At 35.6% G+C, this 19,665-nt stretch overlaps 1 protein-coding gene across 1 annotated transcript in view; it reads left to right on the top strand.

Moving 5' to 3' along the window:
* The window catches only part of PPP2R5A (protein phosphatase 2 regulatory subunit B'alpha), a 91,823-nt gene that overhangs the window by 58,316 nt on the left and 13,842 nt on the right, over window positions 1–19,665 (top strand). The window contains exons 4-5 of the mRNA XM_004275271.4: window positions 15,681–15,773; window positions 19,171–19,301. Coding sequence (XP_004275319.1) covers window positions 15,681–15,773; window positions 19,171–19,301 — 224 coding nt within the window. The remainder of the gene's footprint in view (window positions 1–15,680; window positions 15,774–19,170; window positions 19,302–19,665) is intronic.

The raw sequence follows: 19,665 nt of genomic DNA on the forward strand, positions 1-19,665 counted from the left end.
CTGAAAGCGTTTCTTCTAAGATCAGGAACAAGACAAGGATTGCCACCCTCACCACTATTATTCAACAGAGTTTTGGAAGTCCTAGCCACGGCAGTCAGAGAAGAGAAAGAAATAAAATGAATGCAAATTGGAAAACAAGAAGTAAAGCTGTCACTGTTTGCAGATGACATGATAGTATACATAGAGAATCCTAAAGATGCCACCAGAAAACTACTAGAGCTAATCAATGAATTTGGTAAAGTTGCAGGATACAAAATTAATGCACAGAAATCTCTTACAGTCGTATACACTAATGATGGAAAATCTGAAAGAGAAATTAAGGAAACACTCCCATTTACCACTGCAACAAAAAGAATAAAATACCTAAGAATAAACCTACCTAGGGAGACAAAAGACCTGTATGCAGAAAACTATAAGACACCGATGAAAGAAATAAAAGATGATACAAACAGATGGAGAGATATACCATGTTCTTGGATTGGAAGAATCAGTATTGTGAAAATGACTATACTACCCAAAGCAGTCTACAGATTCAGTGCAATCCGTATCAGATTACCAATGGCATTTTTTACAGAAATAGAACAAAAAATCTTAAAATTTGTATGGAGACACAAACGACCCCAAATAGCCAAAGTAGTCTTGAGGGAAAAAAACGGAGCTGGAGGAATCAGACTCCCTGACCTCAGACTATACTATAAAAGTACAGTAATCAAAAAAAAAAAAAAAAAAAAAAACAGTAATCAAGACAATATGATACTGGCACAAAAACAGAAATGTAGATCAATGAAACAGGATAGAAAGCCCAGAGATAAACCCACGCACGTTGGTCAACTAATCTGTGACAAAGGAGGCAAAGATATACAGTGAAGAAAAGACAGTCTCTTCATTAAGTGTTGCTGGGAAAACTAGACAGCTACATGTAAAAGAATGAAATTAGAACACTCCCTAACACTATACACACAAAAAATCTCTAAATGGATTAGAGACCTAAATGTAAGAACAGACACTTTAAAACTCTTAGAGGAAAACATAGGAAGAACACTCTTTGACATAAATCACAGCAAGATCTTTTTTGATCCACCTTCTAGAGCAATGGAAATAAAAACAAATATAAACAAATGGGACCTAATGAAACTTAAAAGCTTTTGCAAAGCAAAGGAAACTACAAACCAACTGAAAAGACAACCCTCAGAATGGGAGAAAATATTTGCAAAGAAATCAACAGACAAAGGATTAATCTCCAAAATATATAAACAGCTCATGCAGCTCAATATTTAAAAAACAACCAACCCAATACAAAAATGGCAGAAGACCTAAATAGACATTTCTCCAAAGAAGACATACAGATGGGCAAGAAGCACATGAAAGCTGCTCAGCATCACTAATTATTAGAGAAATGCAAATCAAAACTACAGTGAGGTATCACCTCACACCAATTAGATTGGACTTCATCAGAAAATCTACAAATGACAAATGCTGGAGAGGGTGTGGAGAAAAGGGAACCCTCTTGCACTGTTGGTGAGAATGTAAGTTGATACAGCCCCTGTGGAGAACAGTATGGAGATTCCTTAAAAAACTAAAAATAGAATTACCATATGATCCAGCAATCCCACTACTGGGCGTATACCCAGAGAAAACCAGAATTCAAAAAGACACATGCACCCCAATGTTCATTGCAGCACTATTTACAATAGCCAGGTCATGGAAGCAACCTAAATGCCCATCGACAGATGAATGGATAAAGAAGATGTGGTACGTATATACAATGGAATATTACTCAGCCATAAAAAGGGATGAAATTGGGTCATTTGTAGAGACGTGGATGAATCTAGAGACTGTCATACAGAGTGAAGTTATGTCAGAAAGAGGAAAACAAATATTGTATATTAACACATATAATCAGAACCTAGAAAAATGGTAAAGATGAAGAGGTTTGCAGGGCAGAAATTGAGACACAGATGTAGAGAACAGATGTATGGACATTAAGGGGGGAAAGTGGCAGGGGGTGAGCCTTTTACTTTCACAGTAAATACTTACATGGCAATTCAGAGCTTCTTCTACTTCCCATACTCTTCTCCTTCCCCTCCTCCAACTCCCTATTTTTGATAGTTGTACATAGTTAGAATATATAACTGATTTTATACTATTCTGTCACCTTTATGCCCAACACTTGTCATTAGTTCTACAGGTAATATATTTAATATTTACTATCAATCCTTATGAAAAGTTTCTCTGACCATTTCTTGGTAATTTGAAGCTCATCCTTTAGTAGAAGGGCTCATGGGACCACTACTTCCTGAGTTGTTGCATGTTTCATCTCAGTTTGTCTCTAGCATTTATGTTTAAAGGTCAATTTGAATTGATATAAAATCCTTGGTTCAGCTTCTTAATTTCCTTAAGTACCTTAAATATGTTATTCCATTGTCTTCTTATTTCAGTCTGATTTTTTTCCTCTTATATTCTTGGTCTTTATGCCTGGACGCCCAAAGGATATTTTTCCTTTAATGGCCAGTTGTTTTTTTGTTTTTTGGTTGCACTGGGTATTCGTTGCTGCGCACAGGCTTTCTCTAGTTGCGTCGAGCAGGGGCTACTCTTTGCTGCGGTGCATGGGCTTCTCATTGCAGTGGCTTTTCTTGTTGTGGAGCACAGGCTCTAGGCGTGCTGGCTTCAGTAGTTGAGGCTCGCGGGCTCTGGAGTGCCGGCTCAGTAGTTGTGGCACATGGGCTTAGTTGCTTCTCAGCATGTGGGATCTTCCTGGACCAGGGCTCGAACCCGTGTCCCCTGCATTGGAAGGCGGATTCTTAACCACTGTGCCACCAGGGAAGTCCCGCCAGTTGCTTTTCTTGGTCTATACATAAGTGTTGATGTTTTCTACATCAGTTTTCCCAGTTGAATAGTGTTCTTTTGCTGTAAAAAAAACACTTTTATTTTTGAAAAGTTTTCTTCAATAATACTTTTTAGTATATCTTTTGTTCCACCCCATTGTTTTCTTCTTTGGGAATACCTGCTATTCATATGTTGGCTCTTTGCTTCTGTCTATATATATCACTTTCTCTTGAAATCTTTTTGTTTTTCTTACCTCTTTCTTCATTTTTTTGGATTGTCTTTAATCTTTCTTTTTTCCGTACTCTTTTTCATTTTTCCATTACTCTAGTTGAAAGGCAGACTGACAGAATCAATATTTAGTTTTTCCAGCTTCAGTAGTAGAGACATGCAGGGGAAAGGGAATGGGTGTTAGATTAGCTAAGCAACAATGCCTGCCACAGGCTTGAACCATTGGAGGCAAGAGTCTATCCTGAATAAAATGAAAAATGATAGATTTGTTAATGACAATAGGATTGATAACATCAGCTATTTTCTACATAGTTCCTAGGAGATAGAGAGGAACCTTGCTTTTATATATGGGTGCTCGGTGTTGCTTCAGATTATATTGTTTGTTTGTTTGTTTGTTTTTGGCCGCACTACATGGCTCGCGAGATCTTAGTTCCCCAACCAGGGATTGAACCCAGGCCCTCAGCAGTGAAAGTGTGGAGACCTAACCACTGGACCACCAGGGAATTCCTCCAGATTGTATTGTTGAGTTTTTATTTTACCAGGACTTATATTTATTAGTGCCATTTCATTCTATTTTTATTATAAAAGATGAGAAAGAAATTTATATTCTAAACTATTTGGGACACTTTAAAGCAATAGTCTGCCTCATTATTTATTCATTCTGTCTAGCACCTATACATCCAAATAAAATGGAAGAGGAGTCCTAGGATTAGTGTAAACTGATAAAATTTTTGAGATTTATCAGCACATTAGAGCTTATAGAATAGAAAAACTGAAGTGGTAAACTATGTTTTAATAGCACTGCACAGGGTTCATCTGAAATTTCATGCCATAGTTGGTATAAAATTAGTGATAATAGGTTTAATGATGCAAAGGTTTTAAAAGCATGAAATTCTCATTAGCCAGTAAGTTATATATATTTTTAATCACATGTAGTTGGATAACCTGAAAAAAAATCTCAGTCTTTGAATTTTTAAAAACAATTTTTCCATTAAGATATTTTTATATGCCCTTGGGAATTAACAGTAAATATTCAGCCATATATACAATGTGCTTTCTGTTTTTCACTGGTATGATTTGAAGTTTACTTAAATTCACTGGAACTAGTGGTTCTTAACATTTTAGGAGATGGTGAGTTGCTTTCAAAATATGATTTTTTAAAAATGAGTTTTCTCTCAAGACAAATTCATAGATACCTAAGAAATATTACATAGCCATGGTCTTCTGATTAAAAGGCTCTGCTCTGGATATATATGTTTATAGTTAAAAATCTTTCTAGTAACTAAAATTTGGTATACAGTTTTTAAATTTGGCAGTCAGATGGTCTGTTAAATGCGAAGTGAACTGATTGATAGGATTTGTCAGTAGCTACATCATCATACTTTTTTTAGAGTGGAATGTTAAAGCTGTTCTGATGAATGAACTTATAGAGAGTATAGCACTGAGGAAGTTTGCTCAATGAATTCATTCCTTGTTGTTAATATATCTTGAATCATGTCACCTGGAATTTTTTTTTTTGTACTAGAAGTTTACATTTTACATATAGCTTATCAGGTCTTTGATGCTAGAAATTAATTTGCCAGGATGAAAAATAAATATTAAATTTAGTTAATGAGGGGAATAATCTCAAGTAATTTCAGACCTTTCAAATTTTTGTTTCTTCAACTTTTTGTGAATTTTCTAAAAAGGTGCTAATTTACAATTTCATTTTACTTTTTTTTCCACACTGTAATGGAAATACTAATGAACAATGGAATAAATGGAATAAAGAAACACAGAAGAAAAGAAAGGCCATTTTAGCACTGGGGATCACTATCTGGCCATATCTTTTAATTTACTGAGTATTATATGATAATTATTGATGTAAAACAGCTATAAGTTATTTTTAAATTTTCTTTCCTAAGTATTATTGCTTTGTATTTATTGAAGACCAACAAGATAGTAATTTTCTATATGCCTACTTCTAGATAATTAGAGAGGCATGACTGCTATACTAGCTTGGAATAAAGGCAGGTTATGTAGTATTTTTATTTTCTTTTATCAACTATCTTCTTTTTTTGGCACAGATAATTAAGATGTAATTATGTAGGATACTGAATAGAACACAGACCATTTTAGGATAACTTGATTTGAGGAACTAGAGGCTCTTCTTTATGATCTGTATAAGTAGAAATTTAAAGTGGGGACATATATATTTTATAATGTACACCTTCACATCCAAATAGCTCTTGACCAGATGCTATATTTTAAATATTTGCATGTTCTAAGAATCAAAAATTATAGGGACTATGACTTAGTGCACCAACACTTATGCACAGAAATAGAAAAGGAACATCTTTTATCCTTATTTTAAGGTTGAGAAACATTTTCATTACTTTGACCTTTTTAATTGTAAATAGTTATTTGTTATTAATTATCTTTTTAATTATTATGGTTAAAAGAGCAGCGGAAAAATAGGCTGATCATATTTAAGCTATTCAAGGTTTGTGCAGAATATGTCCTATTTTTAAAAGGAGAAAAAAACAACAACCCAGATTCTTACAGGACTAAGATTTTGTTAGTGTTTACTATGTACCAGGCAGTGTTCTAGGCACTTAATATCCGTCATTGAATTTAGTATACGTTAATTCTTACATAAATTCTTTCAAATATTAAATCAATTTTTAAAGCCCCATTTAAATTAGCTTCCTCTTAATGGAGGTTGGAAAACATTCAGTCAGCATACTCCTTGAAAAAGAGCCTCTGTGTATTTGTAAATCATTAAAGTTGCTTTTAAGTCTGCCTTTCTAAGCCAAACATTTCTAGTTCCTTTAGCTTTTTATATAGGTCTTATTTTCAAATACATTAATGATCTATGCTCTTTTGTGGTGTGCCTTCTAAAATCTTTTATTGGTAAAGACCAGAATTTTACGTATTTTATTTTAACTGCCTTAGGAAGGACACAGTCAGTACTGAATAGAATGCTAAGATTATCCTTCTTTCCTTACACTTTTTAGTTATCTTTCATCTTTTAGGGTATTTTTTGGATTAAAGGAATAGGAGGACCTTGAACATATGTGAAGATTGCCATTTTATTAGAGAAATAAGCCCATTGCTGGAAGTATCTGTTGTCCCTTTGCAGCACTGTTTGTTAGGTTCTTGGAGCAAATTATTTTTTCATGTGGAAGAACATAGAGAAACTTTAATACAGAAATACAAATACAGTTTCTCAACTATGATTTTCATTCATTCAGCAAATATTTATTGGGCATCTCTTGTGTTTCAGGCATTATTCTAAATATTGGGGGTAAAGCATTGAAGTAATAAGCAAACTGTCTTGCACTCTAGGGGAAAAGAATAAATAATACTATGTCAGGGTGTGATAAATACAAGAAAAAAAGTAATGCAGAATAAAGAGTATAGAGAGAGTGACAGTGGGGGCGGGGTAAAGTTTTATAGAAGCATGGTCTTAGTTGTGCCATATTGAAGATTTTTAGCTCTGTAGGTCACTCGTGTTTTTCTACCTCTGTTTGGGATTACTGAACATGTATTTAACCTTTTGTCATCATCTCTTAAGTGGTGCTAAGTTGGTTGCATAAAAGCTTTTTGCTACTCATCTTGACTGGTCACTTAATTAATGTTCACTGTGTCAGGTAAGTGATGCAGATGAAACCTGTGTAAGAAATGATATGTCATATCTGTGATAGGCACAGGTTTCAACTGTATATGTGATTTAGAGGATTCATTTTGATCTGGAGCTTGATGTCATGTAAGTCTCCCATGCTATTACTGTTAAAGACATGCTATTACTGTTAAAACTAATAAGCCTTAAGCCCTGAATGCATGCCATGCTTGACTCAGGGCTAACTTGGCCCCTCCTTACCACAGCTTTTAACTTGGAATCTGCATAAAGAGTCTCTGATTTCATACCCACCAGCCCCTACGCTACACCATCTTCTTCTTGAGACATCTACCTTTCTTATAAAAGCCCTCCTCTTTCTTCTTGATTTGTCCAAAATCACACCTAATGCAGGGCTCAAGTTTTATGTCCTCCTTAAAACTTTCCTGTTGACCTTATTCCACAGTGATATAGCCCTTTTCTAAATGTCTCCTGAACTCATAGTTTGTGCCATATAGTTTTTGTGTATATACCATTTTATATGTTTTTATTTTTGTCTTACCTCCCCAGTACGTGAATGAGCTTTTCAGAGCTTACCTGCTATCTGTTCACACTAAACATAGTTAAAGGAAAACTTGTTTCTTCTACCCTCAACATTTCTGACACCAAATATATAGATTTTCCGCACCAAGAAATTCTTCAGTTCTCTGTGAACATCAACTGGGTGTCCTACAATTTATTCATTCTGACACTGACTACCCAGAGTTAGCAAGGACCCCAGGGGTTAAGGGCTCAGTCCATCAAGACTGGGGTCTTGCCATCACTGCAGTTGGCAGTCGAGAGTCTGGGCCTCCCATACTTCTGACTAATTGGCTATAAATCTGGGGTTACCATGACCCACTCTTCTGGTTCAATAATTTGTTATAACAGCTCACAGAACTCAGGGAAACACTTTACTTACTGTTACCAGTTTATTATAAAGGATATAACTCAGGAATAGCCAAATAGAAGAGATGAATAGGGTAAGGTGTGGAGAAGGGGCTTGGATTTTCCATGAACCACCCTCCCAGCACTTTGACGTGTTCACCGACCCAGAAGTTCTTCAAACCCCTTTGTTAGGATGTTTCTGATGGTTGTATCACGTAGGCATGATAAACTAAATAATTGGCCATTGGTGGTTAAACTCAATCTTCTTCTCCCCTTCGTGGAGGATGGGGGCTTGGGCTGAAAGTTCCAACCCTCTGATACTATGGTTGGTTCCTCTGATAACCAGCCTTCATCCTCCAGAGTCACCTCATTAGCATAAACTCATAACCATAAACTGTGGTTGAAAGGGGCTTATTATGAATAACAAAAGATCTTCTTCTCACTCTTTATCGCTCAGGAAATTCCACGGGTTTAGGAGCCCTCTGCCAATAACCAGGGATGAAGACCAAATATATATTTCTTATTTTATCACAATATCACAGTAGCCCAGTATTAGAGATGAAAATAGGCACTGAGCAGGTTGTGCCAGTGAAACTGCATAGCAGTTTGTGAGAATGTACTAACACTTCACAAGACTCTGATAATTTTTGTATATCTTTTTGCATGTGTTAGCCCAAAGCAAAATTATCTATATAGTTGGTTGATTAGAAAATTATTTATAAATAAAAAACTAATATCAACTTCTATTTTTTCTTGTTATATTTTTTCTTAAGGGTAAATTTTTTTTTATATATACAGCAGGTCCTTATTACTCATCAATTTTATACACATCAGTGTATACATGTCAATCCCAATTGCCTAATTCATCACACCACCACCACCACCCCACCAGCACTTTCCCCCCTTGGTGTCCATACGTTTGTTCTCTACATCTGTGTCTCAATTTCTGCCCTGCAAACCGGTTCATCTGTACCATTTTTCTAGGTTCCACATATATGCCTTAATATACGATATTTGTTTTTCTCTTTTTGACTTACTTCACTCTGTGTGACAGTATCTAGATCCATCCACATCTCTACAAATGACCCAATTTCATTCCTTTTTATGGCTGAGTAATATTCCATTGTATATATGTACCACATCTTCTTTATCTATTCGTCTGTCGATGGGCATTTAGGTTGCTTCCATTACCTGGTTATAGTAAATAGTGCTGTAATGAACATTGGGGTGCATGTGTCTCTTTGAATTATGGTTTCCTCTGGGTATATGCCCGGTAGTGGGATTGCTGGATCATATGGTAATTCTATTTTTAGTTTTTTAAGGAACCTCCATACTGTCCTCCATAGTGGCTGTATCAATTTACATTCCCACCAACAGTGCAAGAGGGTTCCCTTTTCTCCACGCCCTCTCCAGCATTTGTTGTTTGTAGATTTTCTGATGATGCCCATTCTAACTGGTGTGAGGTGACACCTCATTGTAGATTTGATTTGCATTTCTCTAATAATTAGTGATGTTGAGCAGCTTTTCATATGCTTCTTGCCCATCTGTATGTCCTCTTTGGAGAAATGTCTGTTTAGGTCTTCTGCCCATTTTTGTATTGGGTTGGTTGGTTTTTTTATATTGAGCTGCATGAGCTGTTTATATATGTTGGAGATTAATCCTTTGTCCGTTGATTCGTTTGGAAATATTTTCTCCCATTCTGTGGTTTGTCTTTTCGTCTTGTTTATGGTTTCCTTTGCTGTGCAAAAGCTTTGAAGTTTCATTAGGTCCCATTTGTTTATTTTGGGTTTTATTTCCATTACTCTAAGAGGTGGATCAAAAAAAGATCTTGCTGTGATTTATGTCAAAGAGTGTTCTTCCTATGTTTTCCTCTAAGAGTTTTAAAGTGTCTGGTCTTACATTTAGGGTCTCTAATCCATTTAGAGATTTTTTGTGTGTATGGTGTTAGGGAGTGTTCTAATTTCATTCTTTTACAATGGAGCTGTCCAGTTTTCCCAGCATCACTTAATGAAGAGACTGTCTTTTCTCCCCTGTATATCCTTGCCTCCTTTGTCATAGATTAGTTGACTATAGTGCATGGGTTTCTCTCTGGGCTTTCTATCTTGTTCCATTGATCTGTGTTTCTGTTTTTGTACCAGTACGATATTGTCTTGATTACTGTAGCTTTGTAGTATAGTCTGAAGTCAGGGAGTCTGATTCCTCCAGCTCCACTTTTTTCCCTCACGACTGCTTTGGCTATTCAGGGTCTTTTGTGTCTCCATACAAATTTTAAGATGATTTGTTCTAGTTCCGTAAAAAATGCCATTGGTAATTTGATAGGGATTACGTTGAATCGACAGATTGCTTTGGGTATTATAGTCATTTTCACAATATTGATTCTTCCAATCCAAGAACATGGTATATCTCTCCATCTGTTGGTATCATCTTTAATTTCTTTCATCAGTGTCTTATAGTTTTCTGCATACAGGTCTTTTGTCTCCCTAGGTATTTTATTCTTTTTGTTGCAGTGGTAAATGGGAGTGTTTCCTTAATTTCTCTTTCAGATTTTTCATCGGTAGTGTATAGGAATGCAAGAGATTTCTGTGCATTAATTTTGTATCCTGCAACTTTACCAAATTCATTGATTAGCTCTAGTAGTTTTCCGGTGGCTTCTTTAGGATTCTCTATGCATAGTATCATGTCATCTGCAAACAGTGACAGTTTTACTTCTTCTTTTCCAATTTGTATTCCTTTTCTTTTTCTTCTCTGATTGCCGTGGCTAGGACTTCCAAAAATCTGTTGAATAATAGTGGTGAGGGTGGACATCCTTGTCTCATTCCTGATCTTAGAGGAAATGCTTTCAGTTTTTCACCATTGAGAATGATGTTTGCTGTGGGTTTGTCGTATATGGCCTTTATTATGTTGAGGTAGGTTCCCTCTATGCCCACTTTCTGGAGAGTTTTTATCATAAATAGGTGTTGAATTTTGTCAAAAGCTTTTTCTGCATCTATTGAGATGATCATATTGTTTTTATTCTTCAATTTGTTAATATGGTGTATCACATTGATTGATTTGCATATACTGAAGAATCCTTGCATCCCTGGGATAAATCCCACTTGATCATGGTGTATGAGTCTTTTAATGTGTTGTTGGATTCTGTTTGCTAGTATTTTGTTGAGATTTTTGCATCTACATTCATCAGTGATATTGGTCTGTAATTTTCTTTTTTTGTAGTATCATTGTCTGGTTTTGGTATCAGGGTGATGGTGTCCTCATAGAATGAGTTTGGGAGTGTTCCTTCCTCTGCAGTGTTTTGGAAGAGTTTGAGAAGGATGGGTGTTAGCTCTTGTCTAAATGTTTGATAGAATTCACCTGTGAAGCCATCTGGTCCTGGACTTTTGTTTGTTGGAAGATTTTTAATCACAGTTTCAATTTCATTACTTGTGACTGGTCTGTTCATATTTTCTATTTCTTCGTGGTTCAGTCTTGGAAGCTTATACCTTTCTAAGCATTTGTCCATTTCTTCCATTTTATTGGCATAGAGTTGCTTGTAGTAGTCTCTTAGGATGCTTTGTATTTCTGCAGTGTCTGTTGTAACTTCTCCTTTTCATTTCTAATTTTATTGATTTGAGTCCTCTCCCTCTTTTCTTGATGAGCCTGGTTAATGGTTTATCAATTTTATCTTCTCAAAGAACCAGCTTTTAGTTTTATTGATCTTTGCTACTGTTTTCTTTGTTTCTATTTCATTTATTTCTGCTCTGATCTTTATGATTTCTTTCCTTCTGCTAACTTTGGGTTTTGTCTGTTCTTCTTTCTCTAGTTCCTTTAGGTGTAAGGTTAGATTGTTTTTTTGAGATTTTTCTTATTTCTTGAGGTAGGCTTGTATAGCTATAAACTTTCCTCTTAGAACTACTTTTGCTGCATCCCATAGGTATTGAATCATCGTGTTTTCATTGTCATTTGTCTCTTGGTATTTTTTGATTTCCTCTTGGATTTCTTCAGTGATCTCTTTGTTATTTAGTAACATATTGTTTAGTCTCCATGTGTTTGTGTATTTTACGTTTTTTTCCCTGTAATTGATTTCTAATCTCATAGTGTTGTGGTCAGAAAAGATGCTTGGTATGATTTCAGTTTTCTTAAATTTACTGAGGCTTGTTTTGTGACCCAAGATGTGATCTCTCCTGGAGAATGTTCTGTGCGCACTTGAGAAGAAAGTGTAATCTGCTGTTTTTGGATGGAATGTCCTATAAATATCAATTAAATCTATCTGGTCTATTGTGTCATTTAAAGCTTGTGTTTTCTTATTAATTTTCATTTTGGATGATCTGTCCATTGGTGTAAGTGAGGTGTTAAAGTCCCCCACTATTATTGTGTTACTGTCGATTTCCTCTTTTAGAGCTGTTAGCAGTTGCCTTATGTATTGAGGTGCTCCTATGTTGGGTGCATATATATTTATAATTGTTATATCTTCTTCTTGGATTGATCCTTTGATCATTATGTAGTGTCCTTCCTGTCTCTTGTAACATTCTTTATTTTAAAGTCTATTTTATCTGATATGAGTATTGCTACTCCAGCTTTCTTTTGATTTCCATTTGCAAGGAATATGTTTTCCCATCCCCTCACTTTCAGTCTGTATGTGTCCCTAGGTCTTGAGTGGGTCTCTTATAGACAGCATATATATGAGTATCGTTTTTGTATCCATTCAGCAAGCCTGTGTCTTTTGGTTGGAGCATTTAATCCATTCATGTTTAAGGTAATTATCGATATGTATGTTCCTATGACCATTTTCTTAATTGTTTTGGGTTTCTTTTTGTAGGTCCTTTTCTTCTCTTGTGTTTCTCACTTAGAGAAGTTCCTGTAGCATTTGTTGTAGAGCTGGTTTGGTGGTGCTGAATTCTCTTAGCTTTTGCTTGTCTGTAAAGCTTTTGATTTCTCCATCAAATCTGAATGAGATCCTTGCCGGCTAGAGTAATCTTGGTTGTAGATCTTCCCTTTCATCACTTTAAATATATCATGCCACTCCCTTCTGGCTTGTAGAGTTTCTGCTGAGAAATCAACTGTTAACCTTATGGGAGTTCCCTTGTATGTTATCGTTTTTCCCTTGCTGCTTTCGGTAATTTTTCTTTGTCTTGAAATTTTGCCAGTTTGATTACTACGTGTCTCAGCGTGTTTCTCCTCGGGTTTATCCTGTATGGGACTCTCTGCCCTCCCTGGACTTGGGTGGCTCTTTCCTTTCCTATGTTAGGGAAGTTTTCGACTATAATCTCTTCAAATATTTTCTCGGGTCCTTCTCTCTCTCTTCTCCTTCTGGGACCCCTACGATGCAAATGTTGTTGCATTTAGTGTTTTCCCAGAGGTCTCTTAGGCTGTCTTCATTTCTTCTCATTCTTTTTTCTTTATTCTGTTCTGCAGCAGTGAATTCCACCATTCTGTCTTCCAGGTCACTTATCCGTTCTTCTGCCTCAGTTCTTTTGCTATTGATTCCTTCTAGTGTAGTTTTCATTTCAGTTATTGTATTGTTTGTCTCTGTTTGTTTGTTCTTTAATACTTCTAGGTCTTTGTTAAACATTTCTTGCATCTTCTTGATCTTTGCCTCCATTGTTTTTCCGAGGTCCTGGATCATCTTCACTATCATTATTCTGAATTCTTTTTCTGGAAGGTTGCCTATCTCCACTTCATTTAGTTGTTTTTCTGGGGCTTAATCTTGTTCCTTCATCTGGTACATAGCCCTCTGCCTTTTCGTCTTGCCTACCTTTCTGTGAACGTGGTTTTTGTTCCACAGCCTGCAGGGTTGTAGTTCTTCTCGCTTCTGCTTTCTGCTCTCTGGTGGATGAGGCTATCTAAGAGGCTTGTGCAATTCCCCTGATGGGAGGTACTGGTAGTGGGTAGAATGGTAATTTTTTTAAAATTTTATTTATTTTATTCATTTATTTTTGGCCGCATTGGGTCTTCGTTGCTGCGCACAGGCTTTCTCTAGTTGCAGTGAGCAGGGGCTACTCTTCGTTGCATTGTGCACATTTCTCATTGTGGTGGCTTTTCTTGTTGCAGAGTATGGGCTCTAGGTGCATGGGCTTCAGTAGTTGTGGTGCTCCAGCTCAGTAGTTGTGGCTCACAGGCTCTAAAGCAGAGACTTGGTAGTTTTGGCGCACGGGCTTAGTTGCTCCACGGCATGTGGGACCTTCCTGGACTAGGGCTCGAACCCATGTCCCCTGTATTGGCAGGTGGATTCTTAACCACTGTGCCACCAGGGAAGCCCTCATTATATTCTTAATTCATACTTAACATTAAATATTAAATTAGATAATAATTAGACCAGATAAGCATCACTCTTTTTGCATAGTTGGGCAAAGATGAATCAAACAAAACAATATTTACTCAGATCCCAAAACTGTTGTTAGCCTTAGCATATTATTGAACTCACTGCAGTAAAAATTTGCTATTCTGTGGTGAATGATAGAGCTCAGATCTGGTAATGCTTTTTGTATGTTGTGAGGTCTGTAAATTTCATGTAGCAATTTTCCCCGCCTCCCTTCTGTATTGTGGCCTAACTGGCTACCTAAATGTTTATTGAATGACTGTTTTTACTTTGGGATCTAATCCTCCTTTTTTGTTTTTAGGGTGCCAGCTTGATATGTTGTTTAATAGCTAGTAAATTAAGGCACATTTTGGGCTAGACTCCTGCCTTTTATAGCTATTAGGTTACCATAGAAAAAAAGTTTAGTGTTTTTGCCTTTCTCCTTGAAAGGTTGATGTAGGTGTGATGTAGGTAAGTTGAACTAAACATTACTTTTAATTCTGATTTGTGGCAGCAAGTGAATATTTTGCTATTACAATAGTCCCCCTTTATCCACGGTTTTGCTTTCTGCAGTTTGTTACCTGGGATCAACCGCAGTTCGAAAATATTAAGTGGAAAACTACAGAAATAAACAATTCATAAGCTTTAAATTGTGTGCCATTCTGAGTATCATGTTGAAATCTCCCATCGAGATGTGAATCATATCTTTGTCCAGCATATCCAGCCCATTAGTCACTTAGGAGCTACCTCTGTTACCAAAATCGACTGTTATGGTATTGCAGTTCTTGCGTTCAAGTAACCCTTATGTTTTACTGAGTAACAGCCCCAAAGTGCGAGAGTGGTGATGCTGGCAGTTTAGACATGCCAAAGAGAAGCTGTAGAGTGCTTCCTTTAAGCAAAAGGCGAAAGTCCTCAACTTAATAAGGAAAGAAAAAAAGCATATGCTGAGGTTGCTAAGATCTATGGTAAGAATGAATCTTCTATCTGTGAAATTCTGAGGAAGGAAAAAGAATCGTGCTAGTTTTGCTGTCACACCTCAGACTGCAAAAGTTATGCCCACAGTGCTTAGTTAAGATGGAAAAGTCATTAAATTTGTGGTTAGAAGATATGGGTTTGGTGCCATTTGAGGTTTTTCAGTCATCCAGTGGCGGGGGGGGGGTCTTGGAACTTAGCTCCCATGGTTAAGCGGGGAATACTGTATTTTTAAGATGTTTGGCACTTTTTAGTAGAAGGCTTGTTAGGACTTCTAGTTTATTCACTGTGGTGCACAGACATTTCTTCCTGAGCCCTGTACTTATATGATTTGGTTCATTACTTCCCAAGTGTGGATTTTTTCCCACTGTAGTTTTATAGAAAGACTTGAAGTTTTTCTCTTTTTTTTTAGTTGGTATTGATACACTGCCCCTTATAATTCAGTTTACTCTTACCTGGAGGTTTCTGATCCTGCATTTAAGGAACTCTGGAGATTAAGCTGAGGTAGGTTAGTGGTCCACTGGAGAAGGGTTCCCAGTGAGTATGGAGTGCAAAATAGTCTTCTGAATTAAATATTTTTTAGGTATTATCTTTGTTTTCTGGCTCCTGTAAGTTAATATTTTCAATGAATGATGCAACACAATAAATAAATCCCAAAATCTACTAGCTTAGGAGACCAAACTGTGCATATATATTTAGTTTTTTAAAAACTGTTACCAACTCATGACATTTTTTAATGAGATCTGAAATATCCTTACTAAGTTAGTAAGGGAGGTATGTTTTTGGTGTGAAGTAATGACTTAAGGTAAAATTTTATAGGCACCATCTTAGCTTTTATTTCACTTTGTCTTGTAGTTGGTGTATGAATTCTTCTTAAGGTTTTTGGAGAGCCCTGATTTCCAGCCTAGCATTGCAAAGCGATACATTGATCAGAAGTTTGTACAACAGGTAAGGAATTCTTCTGTCTTAAATTTTTATATTCATCTTAGCAATGGTTTATTAACTTGTGATTAAAATAGTCTTTCAAAACTTTAAGGATTTCTGTTTAACAGCACTTAATATTCTTGCCAGGCAATGAAAATAAAAGTAAGTAGCTTTGAGAACACAAGAGTATTTTTTAATCAAGGGTGGCCTTCTAGTGAAATCAATCAAATTATCCTATCCAATCCTAAATCCTCATAGTTGTTTTATAAAGACCAGAAAAGCAAGCCTTTCTGGAATATCTAACTTAGAAAATTTGGTATAACCAGGGGGGAAACCTTTTTTAAAATTTTTAAGTCTTTGAGCTTGAACTTGACATATGGTTCTAAGCACTGTGACTTTGAAATGACAGAGGATGGAAAAAATAGAAATGGAATTATTGTTAGAAGTTTGGGCTTTATGCTCCTTTCTTATCATCAAGTGTCACTTACCTTTCCTTTTTTTTCCCCCCCTTCCCATCTTAGGCATTCTAGCCACCCAGTTCCTAAACCACAGATAAAATGGGATCTTTAAGAAGAAAAGGAGATAGAGTTAAACATGTGTGATACCTTCTTTCTTTTTATAAGTTGATTATTAGTTGGTTCTTTTGGAACCTTAAATACTCAAAATTAGTTTCTCAGAATGTGTTTATTTTTATTTTCAAAATCTTTTCAACAATTTAAAGGCCTCTTTTTAACTATGTGGTCTTTGCTGGCCCTAGACAAAATTGTGAAGTAGACCAAACCTCTGTGGGTCCATTTTCTCTTTTGAAATACGTATCTGTAAGTTGGGTCTCATTAGGAATTCTCCTCTTCTAAACTAATTAGCATTTTAAAGAAAGGTAGGAGATGGGTGGAAGGGTTGTAATGAAGTGCTGAGGCCAGGATTAAAGATCATTACAAGGACGTTTGCTGCCCTCTTCCCACCATTGTGTGTCCCCTAGCATAAAGATTATACAAGCATGAGTTCCACGTATATGGAGTTCATTTTTGGTCATTTCCTGTAATTACCAGATAAAGTATTTTGACTAGTAGCCGTGAAGTATTGATAAATGAAGAATATTGTCAAGAATATGTCCTTCAGCCATTCAAGTAGTTCTTCATAAACTATGAAGAAATATTAGGTGTGTGTTAACAGTAAAATGTTAATTTCATTTCAATAACAAGTTAAAAGCAGTCAGATTAAATGGAGCTATGTTATTTTGGTAATTGCAAATGAATGCATATTTATTTCCTTCTATAGCTCTTGTGTGCTACAGAAGGAATACAGTGTATTAAGGAACTTCAGTAATGCCATGTTAAATTGTATTTAAGATAATAGCAGGTTGAGTGGAACAATTGCCTTAGGGCTTCCTCACTCTGGAGCTTGAGGTGTTTTGGCTGCTGGATTATTCATTGGATTTGAGGGGGAACAAGAAGAAAACTGGTAGGGTAGGATCCATTTTCTACATTCTACTCTGAGTGCCTGAAATATCTGAGAAGCCAAGGCCCAATAATTTGTTTCTAGCAGTTTATATCACTGTGATTTCACAGATCACTGCTCTGAGGTATTCTTAGTATGTTGCTTCCATAAATATTACTATTAGAATTCTCAGCTTTTGTATTTTGAAATTATTTGATTAGGTGGTAAGTTTAAGACTTACAAGTACAGGAGAAAAATCTAAAGTATAAATTTGGACATTTATCATTTCAAGAGAAGAAAACAAGTGTGTAGTTCCAGGTTATGTTCAAATCATAGGATTTCAGAAGAAGGAAGCTAAGAATTATTGAGTGCTTTTTATGTGCCAGGCACTGTCCTTATATGCTTTTATATAAAGAGCTAGACCATATCCAAATTCACAGAGCTAGAAAATGGCACAATCAGGATTTGATTATATATAAATAGATTGTTTTATTTAGATTGTAATATTTCAAAATAACTTATTTAAATAGATTTGACACTTAGCTAACAACTGTTCTCTACTATTTTACGTTGACCCTGAGGATCAACTTGTATTACATTATGTTTGTTCTTGAATTAAACATAGGAAACTTAACAATTAAGGGTTCCTTTTATTAATTTCAAAGCATATCTTCCAAGTAAACCCAACATCAGAACTTGGATTTGAGTGTCTTAAGTGAATAGTTTAGCTATTTTAATTAGAATAATTTAAAGTGACTTAATTAGGTATATTAACATAAATTCTCATACTCTGTGGATATTTTTTGCTGGAGCCGCATGCAGTACTTAATAATCTAGCAAACAACAAATGCAAACTATAAGCCAGACACTTTAGGGTTATATAAATGTGACTAAAGTCATCACTACTCTCAAAGAATACCCACTCTTGTAGAAGAGATACACATGTAAACAATTACATATAATTCAAGACAGAATGGAAAAAGAACTTAAGGTTCAGAGCATGCCATCATGACTGTAATTATCAATCCCAAAGTACAGAACATAAAATTCCTTGACAACTTCATAGGTAATTGTATTCTATAAAGAGAGGTTTTGTATATTTTTTCCTAAGAAAATCCAGTGTTTCATTTAAAATACAGTAATACTTCTTTTTGACTGAAGAATTTCAGTTTCTTTACCGTTTTAAAATGGAAATTTGAGCTTTTGATTTTAAATTTTTCAAAGATCTATTTGTCCTGCCTTTGCTGAAGAGTTGTGTAGAGGTGTAGGAAAATGCTGATTTGGCCAATTTGAACTGGTTTAAAATTTTTCAGCCATTTGCTAAGCTGACTTTAAATAAAAATCTGTAGTCTCATCTTTTATTTCAGTGTTATTTCATGAATGATTTTCACTCTGTTAGCATATATCTACCAATATTTTACCTATTAACTAAATATTAATCTTTGAGCTGTTGGCATGGTGACTTGAATGTTTTTAGTGTAAGATCACAAAAAAAAAAGAAGCCTTAGTTTGTATAAATTTGCCTAGTAAACTAGAAATACGCATTTATGCATGTGTATTTTTTAAACTTCATTTATTTAACAATTTGTGGTCTACAAGCTTAAGATTCTGTATGTAGTTTTGACATACTATCAAAAAACATTTTAAAATCTCTCACATTTCAACACTTTAAAATTATGAGCCGTGTTTAGTAGTCAGGAGTAGGTCAGCATTTTAAAATGAGTGGCAAGGCCAAAAAACAATATTCCACTTCTTGAAGTGTTTATATTATTTATTGTGTGTCATTTTTCAAAATGAAATTAAAAAAATACTCCATAAGCTTTTCTTTATTTCATTATTTAGCAAGAATAAAGTCAATCTGATGAGGCAGAATCTTTTTAAAACTTTTAAAGCTTTTGTGGATTATCTTAAAATCAAAATTAGAAAAGAGTGAAGTTTTAGCTCGATTATTTTTAAAAAGTAATTTCTCAGATTTTTTTTAAAGCTCCTGGAGCTTTTTGATAGTGAAGATCCCAGAGAACGTGACTTCCTGAAGACCGTTCTGCATCGAATTTATGGGAAATTTCTTGGATTAAGAGCATTCATCAGAAAACAAATTAACAACATTTTCCTCAGGTAAATTGGTTGTATATTCATATACAGCACTTTTTTTTCCCTTCCATATTTTCTTTTTATTCCAGTTCTTTTAGGTTAATTTTTTTTAATAAATTTATTTATTTTATTTATTTATTTTTTGGCTGCGTTGGGTCTTCATTGCTGCTTGCAGGCTTTTCTAGTTGCGGCGAGCGGGGGCTACTCTTTCGTTGTGGTGCACGGGCTTCTCATTGCGGTGGCTCTCCTGGTTGCGGAGCATGGGCTCTAGGTATGGGGCTTCAGTAGTTGTAGTGCGCGGGCTCAGTAGCTGTGGCTCGCAGGCACTAGAGCACAGGCTCAGTAGTTGTGGCACACAGGCTTAGTTGCTCCGCGGCATGTGGGATCT

The sequence above is a fragment of the Orcinus orca genome, chromosome 1, assembly GCF_937001465.1.
Source record: "Orcinus orca chromosome 1, mOrcOrc1.1, whole genome shotgun sequence".
Lineage (NCBI taxonomy): Eukaryota > Metazoa > Chordata > Mammalia > Artiodactyla > Delphinidae > Orcinus > Orcinus orca.